The sequence below is a fragment of the Electrophorus electricus genome, chromosome 8, assembly GCF_013358815.1.
Source record: "Electrophorus electricus isolate fEleEle1 chromosome 8, fEleEle1.pri, whole genome shotgun sequence".
NCBI classification, from domain to species: Eukaryota; Metazoa; Chordata; class Actinopteri; order Gymnotiformes; family Gymnotidae; genus Electrophorus; species Electrophorus electricus.
This window is the reverse complement of record NC_049542.1, coordinates 18297386-18321359: the sequence shown is the minus strand read 5'-3', so window position 1 is coordinate 18321359 and position 23974 is coordinate 18297386. Positions and strand designations below refer to the sequence as shown.

The window sequence follows — 23974 nt, the reverse complement described above, 5'->3', positions numbered from 1 at the left end:
TGTAGGGAATAATTTCTAGCATGTCTTTTACCCGTCTGAAGTGTCCTACCACTATGCAGTACAAACATGACTATCTAGATGAGCTATATGTTGTGGGTAAAAGCACAGGGTTTTAATGGTTTGTTTTGGCATTCTAAAACACGCACACAAATACCTCTGAACACAGTACATTAAAACTTGTCGAGGATAATTTCACTGCCATAGGTTTAGTTTAACAGGTTTAGGTCTACGGTCAGACACAACATCAGGTTGAATACTGGCTTATATAATTGTAGTTTGACTAAAATGAGTTTTCTGGGATATTTTCAGTAATGCTGTTCCCAGATAAATTGAGGCCCTGTGAGGACACAATTCACAGAATCTAGATATTCTTGCCTGTGTGTGGTCTGGCATGGGCTGTTTGCTTTCGGATAGCATCCATTGTTCTCACGGATGTTGTGTTGTGTTGTGTTGTGTTGTTCAGATGATGTGGAGTGTGTGTTCTGTGCTACTCTGACCACCAAGCTGTGTGTACATGTATCGGGTATATAAATGTACATATATACAGTGTCTCAGGCTGAGGTCTGAAAGGCACATCCACGCCTATATGGTCGTGGACCTCTGCAGAGCTGTGAGCTATGTTGGTGGGTTGAGCTGAAGGGTCACAGTGCAGCGGCATGCAGTCATTCTGACTGGGTACACTCAACCAGCAGGGAGGCACAGCTCTGACGCATCTCCAAAGAGCAGTTCATAAACTGCACGAGGACTGACGGGCAATTTCAGGGAAAGCTCCATTTCTCCTCAGTGGTCTCAGATGAGTTGAAATTCAACCTTAAACTCCGATTACCTGACATGTTCACACTGATTGCTCAGGTCATTTGTGGAATTCACTGAACTAGATAGATAGAAAGCTTACTGATACCGGATCTGTGTTATAGGAACCCATGGTAGATGATTTTAGCCTGATGTTAAATTACTAACTTTTTATTGCTGTTGAGTTTGATGATGGTCCATTCTGCGTCTTTGATCTCCTTAGAGGTGTTTTCAGCACTTCTACCTCAAATTACAAGAGATTCTCTATATCAGTTCACATAGCAAAATCATATGATTACCGTGATATGAAATCCAAATAAGCTTGATTTCAGGGTGACCGCAATGAATTTACGCAAGTCAACGATTAAATGATGACAGTGGTGTTCTGAAAAGGCATGTTACGTGGACAGTGTCTGCACAACATACAGCCAAAAATAAACAAAGAAGTAAAAAGCAGCTTTTCCTTAAAGGCCTGTGTGTTGCCTTACACATTGGAATGGTCTGGAGCTCTGACCTTATTGGCACTCCACTCCTTTTTGCCATATTGGCATCGTTGTGTCCTTGTCACATTGTTAGGCTCTGACATTGAACTGTAAGTGCAGGTGGAAGGTCATCCCTGGCCTGTCTGAGTTTCGTTTGAATGCCTAGGGGCGGGTCCCCGCCACAGCCGGCTGCCTGCAGACTACCATTATGTAGGTGCGCAGACAGCAAGTTATATGCATTAATATGCAACAGGTGCAGCAAGTCTGTTCCAGCAATGGCTTATGATTACCCCTGTGTACTACCCTTGCAAACCACCCTCGTGTGACTTGGAGTTGGCCAGATTCGAGTTGCAGCGTTTAGGTGATGAAGTTTGATGTGAACCTGTTTGACACGTGTCCACATGTTTGGGTGTGTTCCTGAGATTGGCTTGGACCCCTGTGCCCTTCTCTGGCAGTCAAGCATCTGCAGATGTCCTTGAGTTTATTTGGATGGACATCATTGAGGCTGTGCGGCCTGCCTGTAGCATCAGCATATTTGGTAGCGCTTGATGGTCTAGCTGATGTCGGCTGACTGCCTCTGCACTCTTCACTGGGGAGAAGCAGCTCTATGTTGCAGGAGTCCCTTTGCGTTAGCATGCCAGGCTCTAAAGGTGCTCACTCTTTAGTCTGCCGCTCCCCATGCGGGGGTGGCCCCAGTCAGCCCCACTCAGCGACTTATCCCCTCAGGGGTCTGTGATTGACATCTCAATTATTTGCAGACTGGATATCCATTAGGAATGAAAAGTGTGAGTGTCTGTGCGCTTATGCACTTGCTAGGACTGAGTGTTTGTAAAAGGCATCAAATGTATAAAAACATGGTGTCAGCTCAAATCAGCTGAGAAGGGAGAACACATTAAGCCTTTTGTCTGGAGTCTTTGTGTAATACCCCAGACTTTCTACAGCACACTGCAGTACAGAAATGACAATGACAAAAGTCTTCCACACCCCATATGACACACTGAATATGCAAAAAAAAACAAAACAAAAAAAAACACACAGAGGAAACCCCTCCCTTTTCCTGGGAATGCAGTGGTTTCCATAGGAACAGCTCAGTGTGCTCAGTTGTCATGGAGATGGATGCAATTGTTAGTGCTTTTCTCTTAGCTAACATGCTTTCCATGAGAACCTATGAAATGGCACTAACACATGAAATATCACTAATCACAAATATCACTAATTAAATATCTTTGTAATTATATGCATGGTTATTTGATTGTGTGTGTGTTTTCTGAGCAGCTGTGTCTAAAGAGGCTGCTGGAGCTGTAGATGAGGAAGACTTTATCAAAGCATTCACAGATGTCCCCACTGTTCAGGTGAGCTCAACATCCACACACTACTCTTGATTATAAGCATAGTAGTTCAGGGAATTTAAAACCTCCTTTTTAAGCCGTTCAAGAGAAGTTATGGCACATCTGAAGCTGAGAGGGCTGCAAGATGCTGTTTGTTGCTCTGTAGATCTACTCCACGCGGGATCTGGAGGACAATCTGAACAAGATCCGAGAGATCCTCTCTGATGACAAACACGATTGGGATCAAAGAACTAATGCAGTAAGTCTTACACTCTCACAAACCTTCTAATTTACAATGCTGTGCACACATGCTCACAAACATCCACTGTGTAAACTGTTACTGAGTATTTGAGCAGCACTGCATTGTCAGACATCACCTGAAAGTTTTGCCTTGAAGGGGAACTGGATGCCGGATATTTTCTGTAGATGTTAAGTGTCTCATTTAGTTCTGGACATAGATCTGTACTCGAAATAAAAATATTCTTTTCAGGGTATTGCTGAACTATTGAATAATCACAATGCTGTTAACAAGATTAAGAACAAGCCATTTCACAAAGCAGCTTTACATGAAATCCAGGTCTAGGCCTCTGTTTGTCTTTGTCTTGCACTCAAATGTCCTCGATGTTATCAGCTAGTTCTAGTAGTTGACTGTCTGTCCGGGCTCCATTTCTGCAGCACACCTTCTCCTGTCTACTGTGATTAGACTGGTGTGCTCTCTCTCTCTCTCTCTCTCTCTCTCTCTCTCTCTCTCTCTCTCTCTCTCTCTCTCTCTCTCTCTCTCTCTCTCTCTCCCTCAGCTCAAGAAGATTCGCTCGTTGCTGGTCGCTGGGGCGAGCAGCCATGACTGTTTCTACCAGCACCTGCGGGTGCTGGACGGCGCCTTTAAGCTGTCGGCTAAAGACCTTCGCTCGCAGGTGGTGCGCGAGGCCTGCATAACTGTGGCGTGAGTGATGGCCGTAAGAGCTGATTAAGGGTTTGAAAATAAGTGACCAGCAGCAGGGCAAATAAGATAATTGATTTGCTAAGTCCAACGTGAGAAACAGCCTCATGGCCTCGGGGGTTGGGTTGGTGAATATCTTGGCTTTTGATTAGCTAGCCATATTGTTTGTGTGTGTAGGCATCTGTCCACAGTGTTGGGGAATAAGTTTGATCACGGTGCAGAGGCCATCGTCCCTGTGCTGTTTAATCTCATCCCCAACTGCGCTAAAGTGATGGCCACCTCGGGCACAGCAGCCATCCGCATCATCATACGGGTGAGGAACTGTGTGCGTTTATGCACGCATGTGTGTTGACTTCTTTACTAGTGTCAGCTACATAGGTGTGTTTGTACTGGATAGGGCTGCTCTGGGAATCGGTGTGTATTGACTGCCTCACTGTGCGTGCGTGCGTGCGTGTGTGTGTGTGTGTGTGTGTGCGTGCACAGCATACGCATGTGCCACGCCTCATTCCTCTCATCACAGGGAACTGCACGTCCAAGTCTGTGGCAGTGAGGAGGTGAGATACCAACACCGCTTGAAAAGCAGGGCTCAGCACCACTTCTCGGTCATAGCCACACCACATTACTGACCCCTCCCACACGCCACATACCTGACCCGCCCCCTGCTTCTCCTCATCAGACGCTGCTATGAGTTCCTCGACCTGCTCCTGCAGGAGTGGCAGACACACTCCCTGGAGAGGTAAAATGCCAAATTCTGGGCAAGACCGTCGTGATGAGTGACTTTGTTTTTATCAGCAATTACAAAAGTGCTATTACCATGGTCCCTTAGCATAAAAGGGATGTTTTCTTTTCTGTGCATCCCTTAATGTCCTTTGTATTTTATCACTTTCTCACATTCACACTTACTTTTTTTCTTTCTTGTTTATTTCCTAACCCCCCTTCTCTCTCTCTCTCAGGCATGCAGCTGTTTTGGTGGAGAGCATAAAGAAGGGAATCAGAGATGCAGACTCTGAGGCTCGGGTTGAGGCCAGGAAGTGCGTTTGACGCTCATGCTCAAAGCACATGTACATTTGAAACAAGAATCGTTTCTTCTGAGTAATGTGCTGCTATTGATCTGTCTATCTCTCAGAGCCTACTGGGGGCTTCGTTCGCACTTTCCTGGGGAGGCGGAGTCTCTGTATAACTCATTAGAGCAGTCCTATCAGAAGACGCTTCAGTCGTGTCTAAAGAGCTCAGGCAGCGTAGCATCTCTCCCACAGTCCGACCGCTCCTCCTCCAGCTCCCAAGAGAGCCTCAAGTAAGATACATAACACATGCACATGCCTTCCTGTGCATGTCATCCAACTGCCTTTAGTCACACTGTTAGTTTTCAAATTGAGACAATGTGATGGAGACCACCACCCTGAAGGGAAGAGGTGGTGTGACGGAGACTATCACTTGTGAAAGCAAAATGGGTTCTCTGGCAGCTGTAATAAAGAGCTTTGAGTTGTGTGTTCTGGTCACTGATCATGTTTTTCACCTCCCTAGTCGGCCGTTGTCATCAAAGTGGTCGGCTGCTCAAGTCAGAGGTGAGGTGTGGATGTGTACATGTGTATATGTTAGTTGGGTGCCACTTGGTGTACCATTGTTGATTTTTGTATGTTAATGATGGTGATCTTAAGTATTAACATGTAAATCAATTGGAGCTTTTTTTAATGTAAAGTATACATAATTGTGTGCCTTATTTTTGTTTTTGTGATGGTGTGGGTGTTTGTGTGTGCATGCATGTTGCTCAGTTCCAGCCAGTTCTAAGTCGCCAGGTTCCCTGCAGCGGTCGCGCAGTGATGTGGACGTGAATGCAGCAGCCGGTGCCAAAGCGAGATACAGTGGGCAGGCAGGAGGGGCTGGCCGTCTCACTACAGCCCTGCCTCCAGGCTCCTATGCCTCACTGGGTACCTACACACACACAGAGCTCCTGTGTCCTGAACTAGTAGCTAGACTCACTCAGTTGGAACACTCACTTGTCCCTGTGATGGACTGACACGCAGCTATCGTTTTCTCTCCCCGCCCCGTCACTTCTTCCTGATCTTAGTTCCTCACTCAAACCTAAGTGGTCTGAAGAATGTGTCACCATTCTTTGATTTTGTCTGTTGGTTTTTTGTGGGGTTTTTTTTGGGTTTTTTTTTTTTTAAATGATTTGTGTGTCCTCTCTAACTGGTTTGCTGTGCTCCCCTCTCTCTCTCTCTCTCTCTCTCTCTCTCTCTCTCTCTCTCTCTCTCTCTCTCTCTCTCTCGTGTGCTTAAAGATGATGCTTCTGATAAAGATGGTAAGATCATCTGTCCTGTCCATCTATCCCCCTGAGCACCTCTCTCTGACTTCCTTTTTATCTTCATGCTTTCTCCATTAATGCCGTCGTCCTCCTCTGTTCTCTTGGTGGCTGACGCATAAATTAGAGACACTGGTTCTCAGGCCTTGTTCACTTGAAGATATGGACACACAAACATTTCATGACGGATATTATTCTTGTATTTCAAACCTCTCTAGCAGTTTTGGTTTTATTTATTTTGTTTTGGGTTTTTTTGCAAGCACATTTCTGTGATGCTCATGCTGCACCCTATGGTATGTTGCTGCTCTCTGCTGGTAAATGGTGGTATTGCGCAACTGGCTTTAGACTGGAAATTAGCCTGTGATTGTGAATTACGTTCAGCTCTTTTCACAAAAAGCACCCCAAGCATTTCTCATTCTTCTAATATTCTCCATTATGCATAGTTCTCAATATTTATTCTGTTTCTATAACATAGGATTGGTCCTGCTAATGGCAGGGAACCTGAGATATGCAAATTTACATGTATGAGTTGAGGGAAGGGAGTGGAGTGGAAGAAACAAACAAGGGAGTGGAGTGGAGACAAATGGACTACTTATCTGGGTGAAGCACCAAGATTAAGTACCTGTATGTTTCCAGGGCGACTACGCACCAAGCAACTGTTATCAACACCAGCAGGAATGGGCAGCAGCCAGGTGGACTCAAGAGGGCGGAGCCGAACAAAGATGGTATCTCAGTCACAGCGTAAGTGTGTTTGTGTATCTGTAGAAAGACACAGGCACATGCACACAAGACCCAGTACACCCTTCATTCACCCACACACACACTACTTTGGCCAAGATGTAATGGTGTTAGAACACAAGACATCCACACCACTGCCCCCTGTACCCACACACACTATACATTAAAAGATCTCTTTGTTGTAGGTAAACAATCCACAAATAATCAATTCACGTTCGCACACTGTAACATCAGCCACTTTCAGAAATCTACAAATGTACACAAGTGCGAACACACAGAGACACCTGTCACTGCCTGCTTCAGCCTCTCTTGACTCTGAGGCCGCGTAGCGCACTGTGTGTGGGTCTGTGTGTGGGTCTGTGTGTGGGTCTGTGTGTGGGTCTGTGTGTGGGTCTGTGTGTGGGTCTGTGTGTGGGTCTGTGTGTGTGGGTGTGGAATCATCCTGGTTCAGGATGTAACCCGCAGCTCCTTCAACTGTTTCTGTGCCTCTAGGTTCCGACGATTCTGATTGCACGCCAGGTACTATCGTCTGACGTGTTGGCTAGTGCGTTAGTGTGTGCGTGTGTGCGTGTGTGTGTGTGTGTGTGCGTGTGTGTGTGCGTGCGTGTGCGTTCAGTTCTATGCATGCTGTGTGGTATTCACTTGGGTGTATTGGTGTGAGTCCATTTCTGCCTGCAGGACAATCAAGAACCAAACACACTCTTAAAACACACACACAAAATTCAGATGTATTGTGTGTGCGTTCACTTTTAACTTTGAACTTGGTCTGTAGAATGTTGAACCAAAGGGATTATAAAACCATCAGGAAAGAGAATTATGACGTGTATGAGTGTGTGTTAGGAAATCCATCTGGCTCTTTTGTTTTTTGTTGTTTGTTTGGTGTTTTCACCATCATGGTGATTGCGCGTTGTCGCAGCTTCCTGTCCCAGTGTGCACTGCTGCCTGGCGTCACTTACATGAACGCCTCACCCTTCTACTCTTGATTTGCAGGCCGATGTTTTTATCCCATTTCTGTATTGTCTGCGGTGGAGCACTCAGACCACCTGCATGTTTTTGTCCCATAATGCGTTGCATTTTTTTAATATGCTCTTCCACCTCCTACCCAATGGGCCTTTCCGGCCTCGCCCCCTACAATTCTGGCCCTTCGTTGGCTCAGGATCTCAGTCTGCTACCCCTTTTGGTGGTAAGAGTTTCCATATATTCCACTTGGCACTCATAGTTTGTCTCTTCCCACACCTTTCCCTGGACGCAACCCTCTCTTCCCACTGTATGTTTGCTCTCTGGTTGATGCACACTGACTTTCCCCATCAACCATCACTCTACTTGCTATATGTAGAGTGTGTAGCTTCTTCACTTGGTTTGCTCTGGGTGCCTTAATGGTGCTTTTTTTTTAATTTTATTTTATTTTATTTTTGGTTTAATTCCACAACTGATGGTTTAGAACTGGTTTTGGTAAAGTTTGAAACTTGATGTTACAGAGAAAAGTGTGGAGGAATTTTTCCATATTTTTGTATTGTTTAGCAATAGATTACTGGCAACACCTCATTTTTCCTGCTTAGTAACACTTCGTGTTAGACTTTCATTTTGTGTTTGTCAGTACACTGATGTTGAGTTCCACTATAGCCACATGGATAAGATCTTGCCCTCAAGGATTCATGAAATACACAAAGCAAATATTTCACTACTTGTTCAATCAGTGTTTGAATTAGGCATTCAGACATACTCTTGGTACTTTTGTCATGGTAGTTGCTCGCTCTTAGCTGTTTATCTAAGTTGTCTGTGTTGTGTGCTCTTATAGTGGCACTGCTGCAATATGTAGGCAATGAGCTTGCGCTTAGCCTCCTCTGGTCCGTCTTCCCCTTCTTTGTGTCCAGCGGGCTCTCGCTCTGGCTCCCCGGGCCGCGTGTTGGCCAGCACGGCTCTGAGCACGCTCAGCACGGGCGCCCAGCGGGTGAGTGCGGCTCCGGGCTCACAGCGTCGCAGCAGGATCCCACGCAGTCAGGGCTGCAGCCGAGACTCCAGCCCCACACGTCTGTCTGTGGGTAAGCACCAGACTCCCTACCCGCAGGCACCATTGTGCTGCTTCCTCAAGTTCAGTGCCCTGGCCAAACACGCTTTCCTATTTGGTCGTGCTTAATAAAAGTGTACTATATGGTGTTCGTGTCATTACTTTGTTCCACTTCCAATGTCAAACATTTTTAGACTTCTCAATGTGTGAATCACCATTTTGTACTTGATTGGCTGTGACTCTTGAATGCGTGACGTTTGTATGCATGTGTGGGCTGTTGGTGATGACAGCATACAGAAAATCATATTCTTATCAGTTCTGAAATCTGCTCTTTTAATCAAAGCACCATCAAATATCAGCCACATCTACAATGGATCAAAAGGAGGTATGTTTGTCCCTTCCGTTCATCACATTCCCGTCGCCCAATCACCTATCTGATCACTGGCTGGCAGCACAGTGAATTGCCCTCTTTGCTTAGACCATGTTTGTCACATTAACCTGCTGAGACACTTCATAACACCTGCTGAAACTCAGATCTTAACAAGTTGTTCCTCTGATTTAGTGGTGCTCCGAATCCCGTCGATGAAATAAAAGTTAGGAGTACAGAGACAACAGTAGCGCTCAGTTGATTCTTCAGATCACCTTTACTCCTTTTCTCTTTACCTCTAACTTATTAGCCCCTTTCACTTTTTTCTTTCCTTGCTGTCTTTGACTTTTTATTTATAGTTCTTAGTGCATACGTGAATTTTTCCTGAAATATTTGGTCATCTAGGCATTGACAGTGTGGATGTGCTATGGGGGGGTTCCTCACCGCTGTTTTTCCCCTACATTTCTCATTAACAGCTAGGCTCTGGCTTTATTTACTTGCTGTACTGTATGTCTACTGTCGTCTCCTCTCATGTCTTCTTTCATCATTTTGTGATCTTTGGATCTTTGCCTCTCCTTCTCCATGTTCTTTCTCTTTCTCTTGTGTGGCCTCTATCCTGTCCTTCCCCTGGGCGGGTCAGCAAGGGGTAGTCGGATACCCCGGCCTAGTGTGAGTCAGGGCTGCAGTCGTGAGGCCAGTCGAGAGAGCAGCAGAGACACCAGTCCCGTGCGCTCCTTCACTCCGCTTGGTGAGTAGCCACGGTACCCGCCACATGAGACAGAGTTGACTGCTCAAACATAGCTGTGGCCCAGGCTGCCTGGCATGGTCTTGCTGTTTTGATGGAATGACAACATATGCAGACTTTGGGATTTTAAATAACTGAGTGGAGTTTTTACTGATTGATGCATGTCTGCAACTCTTGGCAAGATCCATTTGAAAGCAGTGGACCTGAGTTTGGCTTGGATTTCTCACTGGTTTGTGGGGGGGGGGGGGGGGGGTTGTTTGTTTGTTTTTGTTTTTTATTGAAACACCATGTCCCATTAAGGTAGTTAATTCAGTGGTATCAGTAATAATACTTTATACAATTGCGCTGTAGTCATTGACTGTAAAAAGAGAAAGAAAACTGACATGGTTCAGTTGCGTCACCACTGGACATTGTTTGCTACCTCTTCGGTTTTGCTTCGCTTCATGTTGCAGATGCTGATAGCTGATGACACCAGCAGCATTTGAGATGGTATTTTGGCAGCTCCCTGGGGAAAAAAAACAACCTTTTGGAGCAAAATCCAAAGATGCTAAAATTACAATTGACTTCTTATTAAGGATAGGTTATGGCATCTTATTTGATAAGGTCTTAGAGTTTAAGGACATGAGTTTTGTAACCACAAGTCAAAAACTGATTTGTAGACCTCTTTTCTTGACAGTTTTAAATGATTGTCTTGAATGTAGTGTCTAATGTTCTCAACTCCATACAGCTTTTTTATGACTTTACCCTAATAATAATAATAATAATGGAATTACAAAAATGTAAAAGTTTGTTCTATAGTTATAAATGTTACACAAACTTATTACTCATTTATTTATTGTATATAGTTCAGTATTTCTTACTCTTCACACACTTCATATATGAGAGTGATCAAGCTCACATATGGAATTCTTATTTAGGATAGCATAAGATGTTGATCAAGCAGAACTGGACTTTAACCTTGTTGCACTGTGACACATGCTTTCAGCAACAGTGGTGAAGGTGTAAGCTGGTTCTGGTGAAGGTTCAGTCACTGGGGGTCTCACTTGTGGGCTCTAACACTAGCTTGGTTATGCTTGTGTGTGTGTGTGTGTGTGTGTGTGTGTGTGTGTTCCAGCTTCACGGCACTACTCTCGCTCTACTGGTGCTCTCCACGCCCCAGATGCCTTTGGGGCAGCAGGTGAACTGTGACGCCAGGCCTGCTCGAGCCTTATTCAAAAGCCATTCTGTTTTGCCTTGTCCATCCCATCACAGTGCTGCTTTTAGTTCAGCCTTCATCGGACCTGCATGCTTTAAGTTTAGGCTCCATAACCACTGTTCTTCCCATATCCTAGGTGACCGCATTCCAGCAAACAGCCATAAATGTGGGATAGACAAAACTGATGAATCCATTGGAAATGGATATCAGAAGTGATTAGCAATTGAAAGTTGGGCATTTAGGAGCAGAAGAGTCATCTTGTGATGGAATCAGGGGTCAGGAAGCTTCAGCAAGGGCATGAAGGGAAAGGTTTTCTGCATTTGAAGCTTTTTGCTGTAAATTAAATTAAGCCTCTCAAGCATCCATATTCAACCTCTTACCACCAGTGATTTTCCTGCATTTAACCCAAGTTTTTCTGTGCTTGTGTAATTTGCTTTTTGTTTTTCCTATGGGTTTTTGTTGCTGCGCAAAATTGTTTTATTACATTGTTGTGTTTGTTGTTGATGTGTTGTTTTTTTTTGTGATTGGGTGCAGATTGGATTTTATTTGCTGATTTATGGATTTTCAGAATGATGTGTACATGTCTTGGAGTCAGATGTTTTATGTGTTACTGTGTGTGTGTGTGTGTGTGTGTGTGTGTTAGGTTCGGGGTTGGGGATGTCTCAGTCCAGCCGTCTGTCTTCCTCTGTCAGTGCCATGAGAGTGTTAAATACAGGATCAGATGTAGAGGAGGCTCTTGCTGATGCACTGGTAATCTCACACACAAACCTCTTTTACAAAAACATGCACACTCATTGCTAAACCACTAAGTGTCTCCTACTGATTTTGCATTTAACACTGCTAAACCGCAAACGTTTGCTTCCAATTCTGTTAATGCTGCCAGCTGTTAGGAGATATGCGTAGCAAGGTCAGTCCGTCTGTCTGTCTGTTTCACCTTAAGTGTTATGCTTTGTCTCTCTCCCAGCATGCCCTCTGTTTAAGTGCTGTTTGGTTCACTGTCCCTTTCTGTGTGTCCGTGAGCAGAAGAAACCGGCACGGCGGCGCTATGAGACCTATGGCATGTACTCGGACGACGACGCCAACAGTGACGCATCAAGCGTATGCTCGGAGCGCTCATACAGCTCACGCAACGGCAGTATCCCCACATACATGAGGCAGACGGAGGATGTGGCAGAGGTGCTCAACCGCTGTGCCTCCGCCAACTGGTCTGAGAGGAAGGAGGGCCTGGTTGGACTACAGACCATGCTGAAAAACCAGCGCACACTCAGGTAACACACACAAGTTTTCTCAAATGTCCTGGTAGCCAGTTGTTGTTGTTGTTGCGGCAGCTACATTCTGTAGTGATCTCCCTGTGCATGTACGGTTGGAGTTGCTCTTCTTAAAGGAACACCTGACGCTCTGTGTTTTGGTTTACACTGGCAATGGGGTCACTGAGCTCTCGTGTTTTTGTGCTTCTGTTTCAGCCGGGTCGAGCTCAAGCGGTTGTGTGAGATTTTCACCAGAATGTTTGCAGACCCACACAGCAAGGTATGTCCCGGCACACTGCTTGAAGTGGGGTGCACTCCTGCGCATACACACACAAACCTCTTTGCATGAATCTTTCAAACAGAATATCGGATTCTGCCTCACCAGCCTGTATTTTCCTGGGACAAACTCATATTCTCATTTTGCAGCACATTCGATAAGAATGTGCTCTGCACACTAACTCTGGGAGTGAGACCCGTGGCTAATGGCATGTTGGGTCGGGGTAGACTTCTTTCTCCTCCCTGCCAGTACTTGTGTGCCGCTCCGCTCCTCCTGCTTACCACAACAGCGCTTTCTCTACCCTGGGCCGATTTCTGCATTTTCCACTCACTTGCACGTACACACTCTCACATTTCCACATATTTATCAAATTCTTGGAAATTTATTTTGACTAAGACAAAGATTTTACTGTTCTTCATTAGTGCATTAATTTTCAGCAATATCAAGTCTTGGTGATATCCTGGTGGTCTAACTAAAATAGATGTTAAAAGCCTTACAAATTTTAAAATAATTTAAATAAATCACACTATGATAAAAATGAAAACATGCCTGTAGGCATATGAAAGCAGCAATACCTTCATCCATACACACAAATAGAAACACTAACCCATAGTCTCTCTTCCGGCGTTTGAGTTGGTGTCACTCACCTGCAACCATTTTCCTGGAGCTCCCTCGGGCCCTGTCCCTGCTCCTGGTGGGTGGGCCATTGCCCTGCTCCGGAAGTGTGATTGACGGGCTCCGGGCCCACCCCTCTCTCTGATTTTCAGCGTGAGTCCAGAGGCTTCGGCACGGCAGAATCCGGTATCAGTTCCGCCTCCTTTAAGGTACATTACACGTATCCACATGTTCACATGCCTTGACATGTCCTTCAGGTGCTGGACAACTGGAGCCCAGTTGCCATAATTTGCTTGGAAAGTCTTTGAGTGTGTTGCCCCAGAAAATGCCCTCCTCCTTGTGTACTTCCTTTTCTTCATCTCTCTTCCTTCCTTCTGTTCCTTGTATTCTTCCCTCTGCTCCACTATCATGTCTTCAAAGCAAAAAAATGAATAACTGGTCTCCTTCTCATTCACCATTCATCCGAAATGTCCAGTTATGACACAAGACCACTAAATATCAGTGTAAAGGTGTTTTAAAGCCTGACTTTTCTGTTTTAAATGTTTCTCTTTTAAATGTTGTGAACTATAAAGAGGAAACTCACTAGATTGTGTTGCTTTTTTTTTTTTCTTTTCATGCCTTTCCCTTGGGTGGAACTGTAGAGAGTAAGTTCAGATGTGTTTTATATAGATTTCTTTTGTTACTCTCTGTCCACAATTTAACAATTTGAGGTTTCTTAACACTTTTGGGTTTAATTTTATGACCTGCATTACTGATGAATTAGCTGTGCTTGTTGATGAGCATATAATCTTATTAATCATATAATCTTATTTGATTTCTAGGTGTTCAGTGCCAGCAGGCCAATCTGTGACACTAATATACTAATCAATAACAGATATTGACACTCGCCTGGCTGATGATTAACAAAGTCCATTAATATCCTCTCCTGCTTTTATGCCATTTTGCTCTTATCAAATCAGGAAAAAAAATTAAAACAAAGTGTCTTGTGCCATAATCTTAAATCCACCTGATTATATATTGGAAATGTTTGTGCATATGAATGGCAAGCTTTGCATCTAGATTAAACTACTACAAATAACCTCTTGATGTATAATGATCCTTCAGTGTGTGCAAAGCAAAGAGAAAGTTCACAACGTGTAAACAGAGCTAGTTCACCAAACCAGTTTAATTTTTTGTTTACACACTGTGTGTGTGGCAGGTGTTCAGCATGTTCCTGGAGACACTGGTGGATTTCATAGTGGTGCATAAGGAGGAGCTGCAGGACTGGCTCTTTGTGCTTCTCACCCAGCTGCTGAAGAAGATGGGCGCTGACCTGCTCGGCTCCGTCCAGGCAAAAGTGCAGAAAGCTCTCGATGTCACAAGGTTGGTGCCAGGAACGGCCTGCACACCCATGCCTTAGTAAATGATTACAACCAAAAGTGATCTGCTAGCACCACATTTTGTGTGCGTGTGTGTGTGTGTGTGTGTGTGTGTGCGTGTGTGTGCGTGTGTGTGCGTGTGTGTGTGTGTGTGTGTGTGTGTAGCAACAAACCTGTTTCTTGCATCTCTCTAGGGAATCGTTCCCTAATGATCTGCAGTTCACTATTCTTATGCGATTCACTGTAGACCAGACCCAGACACCCAACCTAAAGGTATGTGCTGCTCTGGAGTTTGCTTCAATATGTTCCGAGACTGACTGCATTGGTTATTGAGCCATTATGTTAGGCAATAGCCAGCACCTCTTACAGCAGTATTGTATCATAGATGGCTGCAGTGCAGGTGTTTGTGAGGTTTTCCAAACAGACAGAGATTGAGAATAAGCTTTGTGTTAATGCAATGAAGCAGATGCAAGCACTGCATCAAGTCTCTCCCAAACCATGAGGTCACTGCTTGGCACCAAGATTCCATGTCACCTTCATCTCCGACACGTTCACACGTTTCTCTGCCATTTGGACCTTCTCCATGCTTCTCCGCCATTTGTCATAGCTACTCCTCTCTCCCTCCTTCTCTCTTGTCCCTCCCTCCCTTTCTCTCCATCTCTGTGTGGGACACTCTGTCATTGACGTGCTCTCCTCTCTCTCTCTGAAGCCGGGGAGAAGGCGCTGTTGCCGGTACGGGGGCGGGGCTATAGAATTGCTTCCCCTCAGAAAGCGGCGGCATGCTTGCACACTGCAGGAACATATCCAAGTGTGGAACCAAGCAGTACAGGTCAGTGAGACACAGGGGAAGCAATTCTATAGCGTGCAGGCTCCCAACAGGCAGCTTCTGTGCCCAGTTGTATAAAGGCTGGCTTGATGACATCATAGTCTGGACAGCTCTAAGTTGTACCCAATACCATTTACTAATCAAATGAAAATGGGCTTTGGCAGGATTCTATAGAGTGCTAAACTGAGCCCATGTCAAGGTCATTGCTCTGCAGAGAGAGAGCGATCCTTCAGTGCTGCAGTTATTACATCATTCACTGCACCTTAGAGGAGCAACTCGGGTTACTAGGTAGATAATGGACACTGTGCACCCGATGAACTGGACGAGGGAGTGGAGCTTTAGGATTGGGACATGTAATGGCTTTTGTCTCTTCTAGGCCAGGCTGTGCCTCAAACCCCTGATCTCCTGCTCACTTAAACCACCCTTTGCTGCATTGTTCCATTCCATGCTGTCTCTCATTTCTCCCTGTGGCTGTGATCACTGTGCCAAGGATAGCTGAGTTGTGGGCATGACTCTGTTTCCAGATCCATAGATTGTGGATATTAAAGGTGTTTTGGTGGTGGTTTTGTTTTGTTTTTTTCCTCTAGGTAGTCTTGGTATTTCTTCACAAATATAAGATGGTGCTTGCATTGTGCTCATGTTTGAGTTGATGTTTCAGTAAAGGGAATGAATTAGAGAGTTGAGATCTTTGTAATATTATTTAGTAAATTAACAGGTGTGCTATGGTGTAAATGCTAGCCATACAAAAGCCATAAGTGACTGAAATTTGTAGCAGAATTGTGTTGTAGCTTAGTAGTAATGCGAGGACAATATTTCCAGGTGAAGGTGGCCATTCTGAAGTACATTGAGACGCTGACACTACAGATGGAGCCACAGGACTTTGTGAACTCGAGTGAGACCAGGCTGGCCGTCTCCCGCATCATCACGTGGACCACAGAGCCCAAGAGCTCTGATGTCAGGAAGGTACGTGTGTTTGATGCAAACTCGATATACACCATTTGCATGCTTTCCCAGGTTCCCTATGATTTTTTTAAAGTAGCATGAAACATTTTCTTAGATGATGTGGCTCACAACGGTGAGGTGTTTGTTTGTTTGTTTGTTTGTTTGTTTGTTTGTTTTTTCTGGGGGTGGGGGGTGGCTGGTTTGTTTGCTTCCAACCCCCAACCCCCAAGTTTTCACACTCCAGATAAAACCTTTAGGCTATTATCAGGCTACCACAAATGTATGCAAATTTCTGGGTGCTGTGTAGTTTAGTCTATATTTTACCTGCATTTCTGTCATGGTACTCTGAAAAGGCTTTATTTTGTGGTGCATTTAATGAATTTCTCGAGGGATTGTGTTTTCCTGGTTCCAGGCAGCCCAGTCTGTGCTGATTGCGCTGTTCCAGTTGAATACACCAGAGTTCACCATGCTTCTAGGGGCACTGCCTAAAACCTTTCAGGATGGAGCCACCAAACTTCTACAGAACTACCTGCGCAACACGGGTAATGTAGCACAGGTAAGGTGAACACACCCACACATTATCACATTATCAGCAAGCGCGCGCGTGCTTGTGTGTGTGTCTCTCTCTCTCTCTCTCTCTCTCTCTCTCTCTCTCTCTCATATTCTCATATATATATATATATATATATATATATATATATATAGCGCCTTCTACTCCAATTAAACTGAGGTTTAAGTGCAAAATGCCTGTGTTAATTTAAAGGTATTTAAATCTTTATTGGTTGAGCTTTTATAGATATCGTATTTCTTATTATACACAGTCTGAACCTCCCCACCACACCCAATAATTTCATTTAACCTTAAGAACACTTATGTTTAGTATCAGAATTTATAACTACATCACGTGTTGGGTATCTTGATTTAGTTGAGCGAGTTTGTCGTCGTCCCCAAAAAAGATGCTTTTGTACATATAATTCATTCTGATGCTGCTGATGGTGGTCTCATGGTCAAATAATACAAGTGAGCAAGTCCCACTGGCACCCATGCCTGACCATTACTGTGTTTTACAGATGAGCTGGTGTGCTTTGGATAATGGGCAGCTGCCCTTTTCTATCCACACATTCTTCTCTCCATCACTCGGGTGTTTTGTCTCATTTGTCTCAGAGCGTTTTAGGAAACTAACATGGCCTTGCTGTTCATGAGGCTTACCAGGAATTTCTATCTAGTGGTGAACTCTGATGTTATACTGGTTTGTTCTCATTGTGGCATTTTATGACACTTCTGTCTCTACACCCTGTGGCCTCTGTAAACTGTTTTCTTCACTGAAAGCTTTCTGTGGTCATTACAAGCTTTGATTCTAACAGGTCTGTGGTAGGCTTACCAGTGTGTTTTTATTCTTCTTCTTAACAATGGACCAAACTGTTGATTTTAACATACATTATGTACTGGCTGTGTGTCTGATTAATTTCCTTTGATTTTTCAGCCTCAGAATAGACTGCTTTACTTACTGACCTTTCTTTACTTCTTATTTTAAAGGAACAGAAACAGATTCCAGATTCAAATGCCATATCTATCTGGTCAACTCTAGAACTTCTCTTGGCTCTCTTGAGCATTAACTAGTGATGGCACAGCACACAGCTGGCCAAGAAACAACCAAACAGTCAGATTCTCAGTTACTTAAAGATGTGCAGCCTTGGGGAAACTGTGATTGATTTAATAATATATTATAAAACAATGATTCTCTCTGTCGAAATATAAAATTGTAAAGGGAGTAATCAGGTGCTGGCAAACTGTGTGTCAAATTCCCAGTCATCAGTCACTTTGTACAGACCACTATGGTACAAAAGGAGTGGTACATGACACCCACTGAAATAAGTCTGCTTACCTTGTTAGCCCTTAGGTGGCTCTGGGGCTTCTTGAGTGGTTCCTGAAATTTCTGTCAGTTTCTGAATGGGATATTAAAGACATGAAATCCACTTTACTGGTACTGCAGGCTCCAGTGGGAAGCCCTCTGACGCGGCACACGCCAAGATCACCAGCCAGCTGGTGTAGCCCACTAACATCCCCTACCAACACATCACAGAAAACACCCTCACCTAGGTAACCCTCACCTTCATATACACATGCAAGTTGTTCCTAATGGTCACATTTTGCATGCTAGGTTTACAATCCACTCATCCTGTCCTGCTTGTACAGTGCATTCGATTATGACACAGAGAATATGAACTCAGAGGAGATCTACAGTTCTCTGCGTGGCGTTAGCCAAGCCATCCAGAACTTCAGTGTCCGAAGCCAAGAGGACATGACTGAAGCACCTCGCAAAAGAGAAGGGGATGGTGAAGAGGTGAGTCATGATGGAAGAAGACTGTCTAAGTGAGATGACTTGCCGTTTCTTTCTCTCTCTGATGCATGTTTGTTTATCTACAGGGCGGTGCCGACATTACAGACTCTGGTCGGACAGCACTGGATAACAAAACCTCTCTGCTGAATACCATGCCCCTCCTCTCCTCTAGTCCCCGCCCCACAAGGGAATACCAGCCAGGTAGTTACACTGACTCCTCCTTTGGCTCCTCCCCCTTTAATAAGAACCTAAAAGATGCTCTGGACCAAGAAACCGAACCACTCCAAGATGGTGAGACAATGGTTTTATACTGTAATTCTGCATTTCACTGGACAACAGTATGGGGCTGATGAGCATGGTTCAGACTTATCAGTGGAACTAGGAGGGGCTGAACTACCCCTTTGAAAGTCAAATAATGTGGCTCTGTATTTTGTAAACATTTGCTTTACTGTTGTTAGTATTAAATGAGGATTCTGAGTTTTACAGGCAGTACAGTTCTTTGGCCTATGTTGTACATACTTTATTTGACAAGTTCATTTAAATTGGCACTATCGCCATGAACCAATAGCCTGTTGGATTTGAAACCAACACAGAAAGCAGTTGTTAAAGGGATTATTTAAGATAAGTAATGCTGGACATGAACAATTAGTGAGCAGTGATGGCAGAATCCTGCAGTTGAGAATTTGCTCGAGTAGAGAGTAGCAGCAGAATTCTGTAAGGAACTGTAAGCCTCTTTGGTATTGTTACCTACCTGCAGAATTATAGGCACTTTCTCCCATTTTTATGCTTGGCCTGGTCACTGGTGAGCATGTTGGGCTCACAAGGCCCTCTAGGTGGCTGCACACCTGGAGGTAAGTTCTTATCTTCTGCTGGGTCATAGTGCCTTCAGACAGCAGTGAGGACCAGTCAGAGGTGGTGGCTGAGCTGCTGAAGGAGCTGTCCAATCACAGCGAGCGGGTGGAGGAGAGGAAGGCGGCACTGTGTGAGCTCATGCGCCTTATGAAGGAGACGCAACTGCACGTGTGGGATGAGCATTTCAAAACCATTCTCCTGCTGCTACTGGAAACCCTGGGAGATGGCGAGGTGCACACAAACACACACTCCTGAATAATAAAGGCCAAATAAAAAAAGATCAAATCTTGTTTTGAATTTTTGCTCATGTGTTCTCTTCTGCAGCATGTGATTCGTGCGTTGGCTTTGCGGGTGTTGAAGGAAATTCTAAACAGGCAGCCTTGGCGCTTTAAAAACTATGCAGAGCTTACTATCATGAAAACCTTGGAAGCACACAAAGACCCGCACAAAGAGGTCTTATCTCTAAAAATGCAACTGCCCCATACACATGCATTATACAAACTCATTGCAAATTCAGTTGCTGTTTTTTCTTAAATGGTTATATAAAATTTTGTGTGTGTGTAGGTGATCCGGGCAGCAGAGGAGGCAGCAGCTATGCTGGCGAGTTCTATAAGCCCAGAGCAGTGCATTAAGGTCCTGTGTCCCATCATTCAGTCAGCAGACTACCCCATCAACCTGGCTGCCATCAAGATGCTCACCAAAGTCATCGAACGGCTTTCCAAAGATGGCCTGCTCCACATGCTCCCTGAGATTGTTCCTGGGCTCATACAGGTAAGGACTGACTAGTGGTGCATTTATAGCACGGTGTTTTCAGGGTTGTATGGCACACTGGAGAGCCCTGGATTTCTTTGTCTGTTATCTGCACCATTTCTATACATCTGGTGGTGTTTATTCTTTTTCTATTTTTTCTTTTTCTAGTTTTTTAATGACAACAGATCAAAGCATGAACAGAAAAAACAGGGGAAAAAATATAAACTATATAAATAAATGGGGGGGGGGGGGTGGGAGAAACTACACTTAATTAATTAATTAATTTTAAAAGGTAGTCTTGCCCATTAGTGTGGCTATATTTTGATCAGCTGTCATATTTTTCATATGAACTAACCTCCGTATGGAATAGGGATGCTCATTTTAATTGTTTTTCCTGTCTGATAGCCAGCGCCAGTTAGACCTTTAACCGTTAACCGTCTTTTTCAGAAGAATGGGCTTATTTTTATATGTGCAAATATCAGCAGCACCAACAACCACAGAACAGAACAAAGGACACATTGAATCCACAGTGCGCCGAGTGCTCTCTTTAGAACCAGCATAATAGCCTAGATGTAGGAAAGTGTGCATAAAAAATGTATTAAAATAAATTGTAAATAGTAACAAAATGAAAGCGCACACATTGAATCCTCCAGTGCTGAGTGTGCTGTGTATCCAGAATAACAGCCTAGATCTCTTATGTAGGAAAATATTTTTAAAAAATAGTATCCATACTTGTTGCACATGTCCAAATGCTCCCATGAGTTGATTTCTCATTTACCATGCAGCAAACTTTTTAAAATTGCTTTTTTTTTTCTTTCTTTTTTTTATGTATGTGTATTTTGTTTTGTTTTGTTTTTGTTTTTTGTTTAACTGATCAATTTGTCAAAACTTATTGTCACAAACAGTTATTGAGTTGAACACTTTAACGGTTATTGACCCAAAATTGTGGTGCTTGCACCACAAAATGGTGTCTAAATTGATTCCATATTCTCAGAGGTGATTCTGACAATTTTTGTATAAAATGGGGAACCTTTTAAATGAAACTCGCAAGTGCAATAAGAGATGCAGGTCTAGAGCAGTGTTTCCAAACCCAGTGTTCAGGGCCCACCTGACACTTCCACAGTTTTGCTCTGTCCAAGTTTCTAACACTTTCTAACCCTCAGGTGGGCCCCAAGGACTGTTTTGAGAAACACTGGCCTAGAGTGAATAGCTTCCATTTGAAGGCCAAGAGGAGAGGAAAATGAGGTCTCTATTGCTGCCAATATTGTATAACCTTAAGTTTGTTTGGCCACTAGTAAAATCTAGTCGGGCACAGCTAAAAGTTTTGCCAGTGATCTCATGATTCAAAAATTGAAAAAAACTCTAATCTTTTTACCAATGCATATGCTTATAAAGACCTGTAATATTGTTTAAATTCACCATTCATTTTAATGTAGTACCAGATGGGGAATTTGAAGTATTTGGTGAGATGAAGGAAATTTTCATCAATCTCATCGCAAATGAGGGGCCAACATTTTTATTGGTTTTATCTACATATTCAAAATATTTGGGTCTAGATTACCTGCCTGATCTATTTTTTAAAATGCTAAATGTTAAGGTCTGCTTGTAAAAGAAGGTACTGTTTATAAAATATCTCTGGAAGGAGATGCTACACTCATTATCTTAATTGGGCAATGCTCTTTATCAAAAAATGTTTGTGTGTGTAAATATGAAATTATAGTTTCCCTAATATGCTTTTAAGGTTTCACACAAAGTAGATGTAGAGATCTCAGAGGTTGTATTGGTGCTTGGAAAAAAATATGTATGAGTTTGAAATGTATTTAACAAAGTCCTCATTAGAGAGTTTACATGTATTATTAATCATCAAGGAACTTGACCAGTATCTACTTCTGCAAGCCAGATGGCCCTAATTAAAGGAACAGGGCTGGAAATGAGAATAGTACTATATGAACAAGAATGCACTGAAGGGATTATAGACTTTTCTTGCGGACAACAGAATTAAAGTACAGTGTACATGAGGGGGCACAAAGAATATGCTCTATGATTAAAGAACCTGCATGTAACAAATTACAGACTCTCCCAAAAATGTGGTGATTCTTTTTCCTTTAATGTGTAGGGTTATGATAACTCTGAGAGCAGTGTAAGGAAAGCTTGCGTGTTCTGCCTTGTGGCCATCTATGCGATCATTGGAGAGGATCTCAAGCCTCACCTCAGCCAACTGTCTGGCAGCAAGGTGACTTGGTTGCATGCACCGCTCTCTTCCCCCTTTCACTGTTTAGCAAGAGCACATGAAAGCCACATGTTGACCCTGTCTCTGTCTGCCTCCCCAGCTGAAGCTGCTGAATTTGTATATAAAGCGTGCTCAGAGTGGCTCCAGCGGAAGCGATCCATCTTCGGACGTGGGTAGTCAAGGCCTGTAGCTCCACCCACAGGACTTCATGAGCGCAGGCTTTTTAACCTGCGTACAAACACTTGGACTGCTCTACACTTGCACAGCCTTGCAGACACACACACAAACACACATGTAAACACACATATGAACGTACTGCTGGACACCTTCTCTTGCTTCACCCCACCAGCACTGGACTCATCTTAAAATCTTCCTCCCAAACAGTTCAACTCCTGTGATTGTGTGTGAGCGTGTCTTTCTTTGTGGATGCTCCATTTGTGGCGATGATGGTAAGCTTTTATTTGCTTGTGGTCAGTTAATAGAGGGAATGTGTGGGTGAATGTGTATGAGAGAAACAGAATTAGTTACTTGTGGAAATCCCGGCAATGACACAAGGGTGAGCGAGTGGAGGCTTTGGGGTGTCACTCCACAATATAGAGATCTTTTTTTTTGTATCAAGGGGCTTTCGGGAAAACTGGGATTTGTCAGATGCAACACAGATCTCTAGCATCTGAACAGAAATATAATTAACAACCCTAATAGCTCCCTGTTGATATTAATGGTCATATCACTTCATAATCCTGAGCAGTTGCTCTATTATATGGCATACTTTGCTTGGCTATATGCATGTCATGATTTAAAACCAAACTTTGATGGGGCTTAACGAGCCTGGTGGCCCATTTTCACGCCCAAGGTTTGTGGCGCAGTTCTGCGAAGACAGATGTGACAGATTTACATAGGCAATATGTATCTATATATAACACAACAGGAGTATTTGAGGAAGTCTTGTTACTTGGAGGGCGTGTGTATTCTTTTAAGTAGCATAGTGTCATTCTTCTCCAATGGTAAATTTGTAGAAATGTATTTACACATTTAAATGCAAAACTGCTGTCTTTTGCCTCCCTGTAGTCTTTCCCCTCTGTGAGGAATTTTTCCTCTCATTTCCCCACTGCATTTCTAAAGCTATGCTAACAAAATTAAAATAAAGAAAAAAATGTACAGACATGAATCAATTGTTTTGTATTTCATTTGTTTTGTCATTTCTCTTTGGGTTCTGTGTGGAGATTACAGACCTCTGATGGACTTTATCAGAGGCAAAAGTGCAAAGCCCATGGCACTACTGATATGCTCTTGTTTGGACCACTTATATGTAGTTGAAAGAAGATCCCTTGCTTTACTCAGAATGCACTATCATTTCAATGAATTTTAAAATGGAACAGATGTAACAATTTTAGAAATATGTTTGTACTGGCTTTTCAGTAGTAGACCACTACAATTTAGCTTTAAGACTGGACACTCAGTTCTTATCACCAAATTTAGAAGAATTTATGCGAAAATTTTGGCAGTTGTGTATTCAACAGATTTATGTGATGCACAAGTTATTAATAATTGGCATTTTTGTCAAAGAACAAACTATTAGACAAAAACTGCAGGGTTTTTTGTAGTGCTTGAGGTGTGATCAGTGAGCCCCTAGTGCTGG

The 23974-nt window shown here is 43.6% G+C and overlaps 1 protein-coding gene across 21 annotated transcripts in view; it reads left to right on the top strand.

The window, feature by feature from the left end:
- The window catches only part of clasp2 (cytoplasmic linker associated protein 2), an 83121-nt gene extending 59618 nt beyond the window's left edge, over positions 1 to 23503 (top strand). For 4 of the 21 annotated variants that reach the window (XM_035529251.1, XM_027032450.2, XM_027032449.2 and 1 more), the window contains 35 exons: positions 2550 to 2626; positions 2769 to 2861; positions 3400 to 3545; positions 3720 to 3855; positions 4026 to 4096; positions 4219 to 4278; positions 4496 to 4573; positions 4669 to 4836; positions 5067 to 5107; positions 5315 to 5470; positions 5824 to 5844; positions 6481 to 6585; positions 7075 to 7101; positions 8457 to 8624; positions 8934 to 8975; positions 9598 to 9705; positions 10817 to 10879; positions 11541 to 11647; positions 11781 to 11804; positions 11921 to 12165; positions 12361 to 12424; positions 13189 to 13245; positions 13678 to 13680; positions 14235 to 14398; positions 14589 to 14667; positions 16040 to 16183; positions 16575 to 16718; positions 18156 to 18262; positions 18359 to 18506; positions 18590 to 18794; positions 19384 to 19586; positions 19680 to 19808; positions 19920 to 20126; positions 22222 to 22338; positions 22436 to 23503. In XM_035529251.1, the coding sequence (XP_035385144.1) occupies positions 2550 to 2626; positions 2769 to 2861; positions 3400 to 3545; positions 3720 to 3855; positions 4026 to 4096; positions 4219 to 4278; positions 4496 to 4573; positions 4669 to 4836; positions 5067 to 5107; positions 5315 to 5470; positions 5824 to 5844; positions 6481 to 6585; positions 7075 to 7101; positions 8457 to 8624; positions 8934 to 8975; positions 9598 to 9705; positions 10817 to 10879; positions 11541 to 11647; positions 11781 to 11804; positions 11921 to 12165; positions 12361 to 12424; positions 13189 to 13245; positions 13678 to 13680; positions 14235 to 14398; positions 14589 to 14667; positions 16040 to 16183; positions 16575 to 16718; positions 18156 to 18262; positions 18359 to 18506; positions 18590 to 18794; positions 19384 to 19586; positions 19680 to 19808; positions 19920 to 20126; positions 22222 to 22338; positions 22436 to 22525 (3797 nt within the window). In that variant the 3' untranslated portion in view covers positions 22526 to 23503. The remainder of the gene's footprint in view (positions 1 to 2549; positions 2627 to 2768; positions 2862 to 3399; positions 3546 to 3719; positions 3856 to 4025; positions 4097 to 4218; positions 4279 to 4495; positions 4574 to 4668; positions 4837 to 5066; positions 5108 to 5314; positions 5471 to 5823; positions 5845 to 6480; positions 6586 to 7074; positions 7102 to 8456; positions 8625 to 8933; positions 8976 to 9597; positions 9706 to 10816; positions 10880 to 11540; positions 11648 to 11780; positions 11805 to 11920; positions 12166 to 12360; positions 12425 to 13188; positions 13246 to 13677; positions 13681 to 14234; positions 14399 to 14588; positions 14668 to 16039; positions 16184 to 16574; positions 16719 to 18155; positions 18263 to 18358; positions 18507 to 18589; positions 18795 to 19383; positions 19587 to 19679; positions 19809 to 19919; positions 20127 to 22221; positions 22339 to 22435) is intronic. The other 17 variants (XM_035529260.1, XM_035529252.1, XM_035529254.1 and 14 more) reach the window with 17 other exon arrangements.
- The last annotated feature ends 471 nt before the right edge of the window (positions 23504 to 23974 follow it).